This window comes from Emydura macquarii, unplaced genomic scaffold (genome assembly GCF_026122565.2).
Source record: "Emydura macquarii macquarii isolate MOO-44397 ecotype Brisbane River unplaced genomic scaffold, CSIRO-AGI_Emac_v2 contig_2897, whole genome shotgun sequence".
Classification (NCBI taxonomy): domain Eukaryota; kingdom Metazoa; phylum Chordata; order Testudines; family Chelidae; genus Emydura; species Emydura macquarii.
The window spans coordinates 29705102-29718561 of NW_027133034.1; the positions used below are offsets into that span (position 1 = coordinate 29705102).

At 41.4% G+C, this 13460-nt stretch overlaps 1 protein-coding gene across 4 annotated transcripts in view; it reads right to left on the bottom strand.

Moving 5' to 3' along the window:
• FER (FER tyrosine kinase) overlaps nt 1–13460 on the bottom strand; it is a 316011-nt gene that overhangs the window by 18344 nt on the left and 284207 nt on the right. For all 4 annotated transcript variants that reach the window (XM_067569167.1, XM_067569169.1, XM_067569168.1 and 1 more), the window contains one exon: nt 1887–2041. In XM_067569167.1, coding sequence (XP_067425268.1) covers nt 1887–2041 — 155 coding nt within the window. The remainder of the gene's footprint in view (nt 1–1886; nt 2042–13460) is intronic.

The following is a 13460-nucleotide window of genomic DNA, read 5'->3' on the forward strand; positions in this document are numbered from 1 at the left end:
TCCAAAAGCATTTGTGATGCCTCTTTAGAGCCTCCATATCTCTTGAGCTCAAAGCCACACCCCTGGTGACTGGAGAACTGAAGGACTGTATTAAGAGGAGGTTCCTGAGAATTTTCTTTCTCAGAATCCAAGAGCATCCTCAAAGCTCTTTCTCATGGAAAAGCCATAACCTGGACTGTCTCTCTTTCTAGATGCGCTTCTTAAAAGATTTATAGATTGTATACTTAGCAACAATATGCTCTTCACCCAGGCAATAGGCACTAATTACATATGAAGTGTAGTTGTAGCTGTGTCACTCCTAGGATATTAGAGAGACAAGGTGGTGAGGTAATGTCTTTTACTGGACCAAAGAGAGACAAGCTTTCAAGCCACACACAGTGCTCCTGGTAACGAAGAAGAGCTCTGTGTGGCTCATGGTCCAGTAAAAGATATTACCTTACCCACCTTGTCTCACTAATTATGTATGTCTATTAGATGAACAGCCCTTCCTCCCGTCCTCCACGAGAGGGGTATAATTTAAAGCCTGGGGATCTCTGTTCTGCCATATCCTAACTAAAATCTCAATACACTAACTAAAAACAGAAACAAAGTTAAATTGTAACTCTCTTCAGACCTATGTATTTTACTGGAGGTAACAATACTGAAGCTACAATAACTAACATGTAACTATAAAAGGGACACAATGTTCTGGGTGTTCTGCCTAGGGTGATCTGAAGGAACTGAACAGTGGTTGAGGTTGCTGTGGTCTTTATGATCTCAGGAAGAGAGTGCCAGGACATAAAGAGCACGAACATGACCCCTTCAAATACCTTTGTGAAAATGTTCAGAGCAACTGCACTGGGATGTCCACACACCATGAACAGGAGCCAGATATGCAATACACAAAGAGGAATGCCTACTTTGAGGATCCCACCAGGACATAGGTGTGCCTGCTCATTGACAAATTTTCAGGTGCCTTGGGGACTTTGCTAGATGCCTAAGTTTCTGCCCATAAAGCTAGACACCTACAGGATTAGGCAAGCAGCTGGGGGTGGGGGGATTTGAGGATCTAAATTTTGTAATTAGGTGACTAAAGTGGCAATTTTGCATCAGAATTCCTTTGTAGATCTAGCCCATATACTACACCATTCACCAATGTTGCAGCTCACATCCTGCTTCTTAACTACTTTTTTCTTAATTAGAACTTATTTTCTAATTTCACTTTAAAACCCGTCCACCAATCTGGCTCTTTCTATTTTTATTCTCAAGCTAGTATCCATCACATTATGGGCCATTTCCCCCTACCCACAAATAGGCTGGTTTATTAATTTTCACAGACAACAACAGAATGATGCATAAATTTGCAGGTTACAAGAACAAGTTTTTAAATATATATAATCAATTACCCTCTTGTCCTCTTCTACAAGGATTTATGTAATGTTTTCTCGGGAGTTAAAAGTATATCTAGTTTTCATAATAAAACGCTAAAACAATCATCACCATAATTTTGAGGAACTTGTCTACTCATTTTGCTAATGATTATCATCTGAATGATGACTAGATAGTCTACTGTAATATTCTAGCTCCATAGCCAGAACATTATTATGCATGCATTTAAATCATTAAATCAGTGGCATTTAAGTACTTCAACTTTTGCTGTGTGGATGGGAAAAATGTTCTTTGTGAGAAAAGGGGAATCTTACATTATGAAGTATAAGACATAACCTTAATAGGGATGAATTGTTAATTTATTTAAACTGATGAAAGGTTTTACATGTTTGTTAATTTAAACAGGGCATCAGGAAAACGATATATTTGTGTACTGACCACAAAATATTTCCTCTCTACCTTCTAGGCTTACACAGTACATTTTCTACATTAAAAAGTTAAAGATAATAGCTCGTTACCATAGTTGAGAGCCTCTGGAGCAGTCCATTTGATAGGAATCTGCTTTAATCCTGAAGATGAATATACCCCATCGTCCTCTTGCCGAGACATTCCAAAGTCACTGATTTTCAGAACATTATTTTCACCTACCAGGCAGTTCCTTGCAGCAAGGTCCCTGAGTTAGATTAAGATACAGAAAACATCCCTTTAAAAATTGAAAGCATTGTTTTTACATTCATAACATTCATAACATATACTGAGATGTGAAGAAACAGCTTAAACAATTTCCCACATATTTTCTATCACAACTAAATCTATCCACCAGTGGAACTGTATACCCCACAATGCATGCTAGGCGCCTGGGGCACAAATATCTCATTTAAATGACAAAATAAGCATATTCCAAGGCAATAATATGCTGTACCCATACTGCCCACCAGGCTTGTTTCCACTACACTACATGTCAACAGACAACATTTGACGCAGAATGTAGCACAGCCCAAAGAGGAAGCTGGAAAGCTTGTTCCTACAACCATAAAAAGAACCAGAGAGGCTGGAAAACAATTTCTACCACAGCTGGGTCAACACTATAGGTTCCATTAAAAAGAAATAATGCTTATCAATACTACCTGATCAAAGCCTTTTGGACTGCCAATGGAAGAAAGGTCAAGTAAAAGCCCTCCCTCACAGAAACAAAAGTTCTTTTCAGTCCAAAAATCAGAAGAGCATAATTTCAAGCCATGTATTGCCACCCAATTAAATTCTATGAGCTCAGCCTACTTTTTAAAGAAAAAATATTTAAAATTATTTGAAAACAGACATTTAATAAAGAAACTTACAATCTGTGGCATGAACAATAATTCCTTAGAAAGCTACCTTTACCAACCGTTTGATATTTGTTTTCATCTTAGACAGATAATATGCTGAGACATAATATACAACAGTTTCTTTGAAGGTAACTTATACTCTAAATCATAATTTGTTTTTAAATATATTGTTATGTTGTTTCTATGAAGCTGGACAACCAGTAGGAAGTCTGAAACACACATATATTCCTGGGCCTGATCCTACTAATCTCTCACGGGTGTAAATTGGGAGAAATTCCACTGAAGTCAATGACATTACACTAGTTTTAAAATTGGTTCACTATCAGAATAAGACCCACATCTCAGCAAATATGCAGCTTTGTTTATAAATTATTAAATACATACTGACAGAGTCATCTCAAGCTGTATAAGAGTGTCTTACTGTGACTGATATGGGCAAGAGAATTGCAAAGCAAAGACAAGAGGTTTTGGTTCCTGTAGCCAATTCCATGAGAGGTGTCCCAAATAGGTCAAAGAGTGGGTGAAATCCCTGGCCCATTATAAAGGCAATAGGAATGTTGCCATCGTTTTCAACAGGACCAGGGATGAATGCAGGGCGTGGAACAGAATCAACAGAGGCAATGTCTGGAAGGAAGTCTAAAATGCTGATTAATAACATAGGAATCTCTTTAAATCTTTCCTGAACTTTAAAAATATTTTGGGTTTGATTTGAAGAAAAGGCTATACATTAAGCTAATACTTATGTTTTTGCCTGATGTTAAGTCTATGTACCCTTGAAAAAGTATTTGAAATACTTAAAAAAGTATTACTATTTTACACTTACAATCAGGGCACATCATTTGTATGTTTTCTATGTAATACCTTTTTCTTTTTGAGTAATTTAAAAGAACCAGTTTTTCTCTCTGCTGAAAATCCAGGAGTCCACTTTCATGAAAATTAAACAGTTAGTGTATCTCTTTGAAGAGGTTGGATACTACTGTAGTTTAGCATGTCTAAATTAATAAGGTTTTTCTACAGATAGAGAATACTTTGTGACGCAACAGCTTCATTCATTTTCTACATCATCAAGTTCATCATAAGATTTGTCAACAGACGATCAAAAGCTCTTGTAAGACCCTTGGACTTAAACTATGTAAACAATGGGGGCCTGCAGTGTCTCCACTGACCTTGATTTCTCACATCGAGAGTGGGACCAAAATCTCTGCTGGTAAAGCTCCAATTCTCATCCAACCAAGGAGCTCTTTCAAGCTTTCAGATCCCTTAAATTTGCTGCTGACTCCACTAACTACACCTTTAATAAGCTGCTCCTCAATATGATGTAGTGGTAGAGAAAATGCAACTTCGTTCTCAGCATTACCACCATCAAACATTGGTAGTTCTGTAGCCATGTCTGTTGCAGACATCTCTCTCTCTTTTTCTGGTTCTTTTTTCACTGAATATCCCCTCCATCTACCTGAGGCTCTGCATAATTTCCTTTTTTCTGATGTTTATGGCATTTAGCTCCTTAGGCTGGGCACATTTTCCATGAATGTTAAATTTTCCACATGCCATTTTCCCTGTTTCCTGGCTCCAGAATTTTGTGTTGAAAGTTGCCAGGTTTTCTTATTTGTGCGTCTGCGAGGGAGGGGTAGAGCAGATGGAGGGGGGTAGTTTTTTTTTGTTGAGTCTCATTAAATTCAAATTTACATCCTCATGTTTCCCTTTCTTGTTCTGTGGGGGGCTGCCCAGGTTTTCCAGTGAAATATATACCAAACAGTTTCTTCACTGTTTTAAAGACATTCTTCTAATCTGGAATTAGGTTTGATGCCATCAGCATGTCATCTGCCTCATCTCCCATGTTAGCCATGATATTTACTGGATATTCATCTCTCATTGACAAGTCCTGATGCCACATAAAACTGCCCAAAATGCATTCTGGCCACACAGATTTATCAGCCAACTTAAAGCTTGCATCCCACAAAAGTAGGGACTGGGAAATATTAGCTCCATTGCCTTTGAAAAGGAACATCTGATTTAATTCTGCTGCTTCCATGGCTTTAGAGCATTTAAAAAAAATCTTTCGCTGCTCCTCCCTTTCTACTGCTGTGGGATATAGACCTCTTTGCTACAGCTACCCTGTTTTGGAACTGCAGCCCCATTTCACATCAGAGGCCCCCTATTTAGGCATTTACTTTTCTCTTGGCCTATCTCTGAGATGGGGCTTACTTGGCCTTTTTCAGAGAACTTAGCTGCTCTCTCTTCTCTTTCAGTTATGCCCTGGCAGCACAGCCTCTTTTCAAGACTGTTCCACTGCTTGGGTGAGGAACACAAATCTTCCTTCCTACTCGGCACAGGAATCTCATATGTGCTCTCTTCCTTTCATTCCTTTCCCTTGTTTTGTCCTTTCTCTGGAGGTGGATTCTAACACCATGTCAGAGGGTAGTGCAGGCAATGCAGGGAGCAGAAAGAATGAAAAGTGGCACAAGAGAGAATCAGCATTAATCCTGGATGTATTGAGATTTATGGTCTTTAAGTGGGCTTCCAGCACACTAGCTGCATCCTATCCATCTAATTCTCTGTATAAAATGCACCAAACAGGATTTCCCTCAAATGGGACTATTTGTGAGCATTTTACGGGGGATAAGGGATATGGAAGAGGGTTCTTCTTAGTACTGTATTACAAAGTTTAGACAAAACTGGTGGCGGACATATCTACAGTAAATCAATAATCTAAGTGGAGAAAGTAAATCATGACTTATTCCCTGACCGGAATTCAGTCTAGCATAATGTACTGTAAGTCTGAAAATCTGCTCCTGCATGTACTGAGCACTGTAACTGCAGGATACAAAACTGAAAATCCTACTTGATCACTTCAGGTCTTTATCATCTCCAGTATGTGGCAGCTATTGACTACACCATGCTTTGTGTGTCACAGCTTCTGCAATGACAGGTTATTCATTTATAAGCCCTCGTTTACAACACTACTTCTGAAATAATGGCATTATTCTTCACTCCTCAACTAAGTCAAATATTTTATTATTACTTAGACTTCACTGTGGCATCCAAAATGTCTGGCTCCTGACAGCAGGATTACAGTTCTGCTTCGAAAGCAATCTAACTCAAATCTAGCCGCACATCTTCTGAACATTATCAACAATGCACTGTAAACTGTTACAGCTTCAATGATTTTTCAAGAGATTTGTTCTCCATGGTACATGGTACTTGTTTTCAATAAACAGGTATTCTACTGTAGTCAGATATTAGCATCTCTTACCATACAGTGTATATGCAAATACTACAGAAATATACATATGTGTAAAATCTCTGTTTAAATTACAATTGCTGTGTCTGTAAATGAAGTGCAGGTTATTTTATCAGTGCTTGTATTAGTGTATACTACAAGCCATGTGTTCATTAATTTCCATTTACTTCTAGATCAGACCACTCAGAGGAGTTATAAGTTAGATGGGTCTTACTCTGCAAATGTTACCGTACTTGTAAGGAACAGTAATTATGTTCCCAGAATGCATCATAAATTACAAACCAGAAGACTGTTTTTTGTTTTGCTGCTGCTAGGCTGAAACTTGATATCTCTATTTAAGAGTCCACAAGCTCTAAGAAGTGGAAAAGAGCCAAACTCATTTGGAAAGCTTATGCCTAAACACCATGCTATCTGCCTATCAATTACAACGGTGGTCATTTAAATACTGACATACTACTAATATTACTTGGACAGATGTCCCTGGATGATTAGAATGTGAATGAGGAAGAGAGAGATGGAACTAAAAACCTTCCTTTCCTCTGGGACTTCCTATGACTAGGTGCCAGACAATATTTTGTCCTTGGCATTGGAAGGTAAGATAATAGAAGCAAACACACTTTTACAACATGTTAACATTTCTTTAAAAGTATTTAATTCATATAGAATTTACAGATGCTTGCTAAATGTTTTGTAGCAGCTAACCACACTTTTCAGATGAAGACACTGTATATACTTATGATTAGTTGAACAGATTTAATATTCTGCATGTTTTCTCTTCATCCCCCCTGAAATGTTCTGGGTTCTTTTTTCCCCAGAGGCTGAGCGGAATATTTCAACAAATACCCTAGTGAAGCACAGAAATGATTTTACAGAAGAGTCAGTATTCTCTCTCTACGGATTGGGCAGGGTTTTTTTCTCTTTCATATTTCCTACTTGGCTGCAGTGATTTCATGAAGTCAATATTTATCTTAGAGATAGAAAAGAAATAAATAATGTTACTTTGCTGTTGTGAAAGCAATTCAGGTTGGGCATAGATTATATTGAGCCGCTATAGAATAGCTGCATTGGTAGCAAAGTTTATTTTTCACTTGTTGATATGAGCGTAATGGAACTCCCCAGTTCAGGTAATAGATACACATAACAAAACAAAACAACCACCCCCACACATACCTTCCACTATCAAGGAATTAACACAAGTTAAAAAGGAAATGTCAATTTTAATTACTTCTCTAAAATTTATTCCAACCACAAATTCGGTATTGATTACCTATCACTATTACACCATGAGAGTGCTGGAGCTGTTGTGGGGTTCTCAGGAGTCCCTTATTAAAATTCCATCACCAAATAAAGATAAATCGGGGGAGATGCTTTTGCTTTGGAGGTTCAACCCCTCTTTGGATTCACCCCTGCCACAGAGAACTTGGAGCTCACAAAATTACTTCTAAGAGACTTCAGAATGAACCAAATGGCAGTTTCTTGGGAGTTCCACCCATTAAAACTTACCCATGAAGAACAACAACCTACTATTTAGTACATGCTGCCTCACGGAGGAAAATAGTCATTGCTATTAATGAACACCAATAGCTACTAATCAGTTCCTTCCTCTTCCCTGGAACAAAGAGTAAACAGTCAAAACTGCTGTAACAAACAATATGCAGTAACTGTTCAATGTGGAAATGGGTAGCATTATGTTACCTCCTATGCACATTTAATTTGAACAAAACAATCTCTGACCCAGTTGTAGAGAAGGGGCTGGAAGGTCAACCAGTACACCAGTGAAACTGATTTGTGTGGGAAGATTAGTGCTAATGGGTTACATAAACTTCTTCAGTGCAACAACTGTAAGCAACTTCCAAACGATTGCTATCTAGTTAAATCAAAACATTCCTGTACCAGATATCTCCTGCTGTTTGTGTGTTGCAGCTAATCCATCTTCAAAACACACCATGTATTAGCTGTTTACTTAGAAGGATTGGAAACATGAATATTAGAGAGTCTACAGCACAGTTAAGATCTAGCTGCCAAATCAGTTGCGTCCAGCACCATTTGGAAGGAGGTTCTGGTCACGGTCTTGCCTTCATCCAGGATAGATGTAAACTCTCACATCCTGGGGCAGGGAGTCCTTGAACTTAGCTACTGAGTCCCAGATGTTGTAACTGTATCTTCCCAGCAACACCGTCTGATTGGAGATCCGGAGTGAGAGGCTGGCTGTAGAATAAACTTTTCTCCCAAACAAGTCCAACTTTTTGGTCTCCTTCTTCTTAGGGGTCGAGCTTGTCTGCCTTTGCCTGTCCCACTCATTTGCTGCGGCCACAACTAAGGATCCCAGAGGAGGGTGGGAGAATAGATATTTGTAGCCTTTTGCCGGGATGTAGTCGGAGTCTGGTTCCCACACAGGACAGTGTTTCCCAGAGGCTGTAGCAGAAGACTGGAATGAACACAGCCTTGGGGCCATCGGGACTCCCCATGGGTTCCAGTGTGGCCACTGGGCTGGCCATTACCCTGGAGGTCAGGTCCCTACAGATGGAAATGTGCCGAGTGCTGGAGTGCCTCTCAACTTGCATCCCTGGAGTTGATGTGGAGGGCTCATCTTCTGAGTCTGAGGAGAACTGCTACTCCCTCGGAGAGGCACTGAACTCTGCTCCACCTGGTAACAAGAGTGTGGTACTGGGAAATGGTGCAGGGTGGCTGGGTGCCCCTGGTAAGAGTCCCCTGAGTGGTGCCATATCGGAGGGGAGTGACAAAGAGAGGAGGGGACGGAGACATTCTGCTGCATCATGGGCTATGCAGTGCCAGGGACTGGCATCAGATGTCCAGCGACCGAGGCCGTGCTGGTGAATGGTGCTGTGTGGGATGCATCCAGAACCAAGGCGCTGGCAAATGGTGGCATACTGCCGGTGAGTGTCTTCTCCATGCCAGGGATTGAGACGGCGGTGCTGGAGAGCAAGGCCATGACAGTGGGGTTCTTTGCCATGGTGCCGGTGATGGTGGCTGGGGAGCAGTGCCAGTTGACTACCCATTGCAGTGGCTCCATGGCTGGTTTGCCCCTTGACACAGGAGCCTTTGCTGAGGCTGGTGCTGAGGATAAGGCTAGTGGAGTGAGGCACCGGTAGGGCCATCAAAACTCTGGCTGATTGGAAGGCCTCTGGCATGGACGGCACCGTTAAGCAGAGGGGCCCTCTCCTGCTCCCAGGAGTTGAGGGTGGCTCCCTCCGGGGGCTTTTGGCCCTGGTCTGAGATAATTCCCACTGCTCCGGGGTCTGTGATTGGCCTGACTTGGGTACATTGCCCTCTGCCTTCCCTTCTCTTCCCGGTTCTGGGGAGCGGCCCCATTGCTTCTTCTGCCGCTTTTTCGGTACAGGCGATGGTGAGCGGTGTTGCGAAGGGCTTGGTGCCAGCGGGACACTCTGCACCATCACTGAAGTGCTCAAGGCCGAGTCTGAGCGGGAGGGCTCCAAAACTAGCATGAGTACTGCTTCCATTAACAGCGCTTTTAGATGAATAGCCCTGTCCTTTTTTGTTCTAGGCTTGAAGCCCTTGCAGATCTTATACACCTTTCTCTCACGTGTCTCTCCCAGACACTTCAGACACCTTTCGTGAGGGTCGTTAAGTGGAAACGGCTTGTGGCACTCTGAACGTGATTTGAAGCCTGTAGATGCATGCCCCGCCACTGGGCAGATATCCCTTAAGGGGACCATTACTTCTAACCTTACAACTAACTAGCAACTGAACTCTAACAATTTACAGGAAAAAAATTAGTAAAAACCACTAGGCGCTTGCAGGTTGCAAGAAACCAAGCCGTTCCAACAACCATCATGGGTGGAAAGATGGAAATGAGGGGGCGTAGGGCTGGCGGCGCCTCATATACCACAGCATGACCATGGAGTTCCAGAGGGTGCAGAGCCAGCCCTACAGATACCACTAAGGCAAAAAAAGTCTCTGACAGCCATGCACATGGGTGCACACACACCTAGCATGGAATGCACATGAGCAAGCACTCAGAGAACTTTGGGGCCCTGTGCACTATGGAAATTGTCCCTCCTTTCCCCGTGATTGGCATTGTGATGTACTGCATTGTTCTCAGTGCCACTCAGATTAATTTTCTCTGGTGGTCGAGGGCCACCTGAGATGGGAGCCAGTGCAAGTGAGCCGAGTCCACATGGTTAATCTTGGCCTGAATAGCTGGTCAAGGTAAAGACTAGGCTCTGCTGAAGTCTTTATTTTTTCCTACAAGCACATGTTAAAACTACACATCACCTCGTTTTCACCAGGACTTTACTTCATGTTAGTTACCGTGTGTTAGCTAAACCTTTTTTACTAATGAACTTTATACCTGTCACAGCTGTGCTGAGAGGCACTGGAGTGGCAGGGCCAATAGAGAGAAGGGCTGAGAGGAGAGCAAGCCAGAAGGAGTAAATAATGCCAGAGAAGCAAACTATGGAACTACAAGTGCATTTGTACCAGCAGAGCAAGGAAGCTGCAGCTCTCAGGACCTACTCCCCGACACAAGACCCCTTGCAACAACAGGGTTTACATGTGCACTAGGACCGTTCCTAGCAGCAGCAGCAGTAAAAGTAAATCATTCTTCTCTCCATTATTTGTAAAAATGGCAAAGATGTGATGGTCGCTTTGTGTGTATCTGAACAGTTATTTTCATGTTCTTTTGATGCAATTTTCATCACACTTATTTCAATCTATAATGTGGTTTTCTTTGTTTATATATACACACAGTGATATCCCTGTTGACTTTATAACACATTTCCTGTGCTCTTATGATTGCTTTCTATGTGCTGACACAAAATATGAGACTAAGTTATGAATACAGGTCTTTTTTCCTATAATTCATTTATATCTTGAAACAAAGGTCTGCAATTCAATTTCTTTTCTGTCTCAACATATTTCCTTTCTGTAGACAGGAAAGCTTGCCTTATCTTTGTCCAATTTTAATAATTCAGCAGTGTGTTTGATAAGACTTTATTTTCTATGATATTAAATAAAGACCCAATCTCATCTACGTGGCTGGTTTTTCATTCTGCAGTCATGTGAGTTGAAGACTTTTTGTTTACTTGGTAAGTTCACTACTCAACTCCCCCTCCATGGGTCCTTATGCCTTTCATTCATTTAGCTCTCTCACTATTTCATGTAAACCACACAATTTACATATAATACCCATGAAAAAAACAACTCTTATGTCAAACTGTGATTGTGAATGAACTATTCAACCTTCATACTTCCAATGCACTAACATTTTTCCATGCATGTTCTGATTTTCATACCAAAGTCAAAAATAAATTTATATTTTTACAGATCTTTTTATCCCATTGGAGAAAAACAAATATACACAATTTGGGGTACATTATCCTACTCTATGGAAACATCCTGCAGAAAGGGACAAGGTACTTGGAAATGATATTATTCCATTATGTGAACTTCCTGGCTCATTATCACTTTGGGAAAGGGGTGAACCTTGAGAAGATGATAGCTGGTGTGGATGGTCATCTAACTATGAAGATGTTGCATGAGTTGCAGAGAAACCCCACAGATCTCAGGGCATCTACAAGGAGAGGCATCCCCTGTGCGATTCTTCGAAAAGCGGCAGCATGACACACTCAGGAACTTAACTGTCACTGGCTCCCCGCCTGTGCCTACATATTGCTCTTCACACTGAGGGCAGCAGATGATACAGAATAAGACCTAGGAATAAAATTGTCTGTATTAACACCCACTCAGTCCCCAAAGTTAATTCCATACTTTTGCCATGGAACAGCTGTTTTCCACCTACAGCTAGAGGGGAGTGATGCTTGTTCAGCTTTTCCTCCTACTTCTGAGCTTACCAGCCAGATTGGGCTGGAATTTGTGTGAATTTTATCCTCTCTGGGCCTAGCAACAAAGAGGATGATGTGGTTCTCTATAAATAAAACACTTCTTCCAACATTGAAATGCAGCCACCTCTAGGCATCTGTTTAGCAGCCTCAAAGCATCACTACAGAACACTTAAGGACAGGACCTGCAGAAGTGTATCATATCCAATTGAATACATGAAGATTTAGGTGTTCAAAATGTTATTACTCAACATGGAATCTGGCCAGGACACTGCAGTTAATACTTTTACTCCCACGAAAAGTGAGATGGGAATTCTGGTGATCACGAGTGGCTAAGACCTCAGTTTTATATCTTCACCAAAAGACAGAAATACTTGGTTACGCTGTTAGGATAGCTTTATGGAATAGGTACCACAGCCACTGTCCTTGACCCTTCACACACGCAAGCCTATGCTTTTCGTTTTACTTTCACAAGTAATGTTGATGACAACTTTTAATTAGGTTTGTGTGCCCTTTGTTTATTCTGTTCTGCAGCACTCTGAAGTGTCTGTCACAGCATCATTGATTCTGGTACAGAATCATTAAATACCAGTTTAACATTATTCACATAATATCTGAACAGGTAGTCCACTCACTGATGACAAAGACATCCACTCAGCCATTACAAATCAATGAAACAAAAGCTTGGCTGTTGAATTTAAAAGAAAACATTACTGAGGGAAAAGGCATTTTTAACACTCAGACTTTCTGCTGGTTAGCACTATGGGATTTTTTTTTTTTAAAGTGGGTTCATTATACTGAGTTAAAGCACTGTTCTATTCCTGTTTTCGAAGGCAGAATCTAGAGTGAGGAAGTGCACTAGGGACAGGTGGAACATATTGGAAGCAACTTAAAAGGAGCCCAAATATTCATAACAGTCATAATGCAAGTTGTTTTTTCTGTCATTTCTACCCCCACCAAAACAAAAGCATATATTTAAAGCAGGGAACACAAACATACCATTGAGCATTACAGTTTACATGAAACTCAGCCATCCCTCCTGAAATTAGTATAAGTTGTTGTGGCAGGGGTGTGCAGTGGAATATAAATTTGACTTCTTTTGGAGGGGCACACTCTGTGCCTCCGCCATGGCCCGGGGCCGGACGAGCTCACTCTCTCCACCGCAGCCCCGGGGCCGGACGAGCTTTGTGTCCCCGTTGATTATTGGAGGTGCCCATGCCCCTGCTTCCCCCACTGCTCCCCTTGTGCACACCCCTGTGACTAGAATGTTTTAGATCAGGAGCTGAGAATGTTGTAGAGGGAGGCACCAAGCTCAGCCCCTGGGCCAGGAAAAGATGAAAAAGAAGGGAATGCCTTGTTCTCTCACAAGCTAACTCTCTGCTGCCTCCTGGAACAGGGCTGATGGGCTCCAGAAGGATTCTAGTCCATCTCCTCTCTGCTATAAAGAGCATGGCATTTGCACAGCTCTTGAGTGTGAAATGCATAAAATAGTGACAAGCAAACCTCAAGCAGGAATTACCATATCAAATCAGAATAATGGTCTATCTAGTCCAGTAACCTGCATCAGCTATGTCAAAGGAAGATCCAGGAAACCATGTCGTGGACAATTATGCAATAACTTACCTATAGGGAATGTTTCTTCCTAACCCCTACCACTTAGATGTTGGTTACTGCCCTGATATCAGAGTTTAAACACACCTCTAA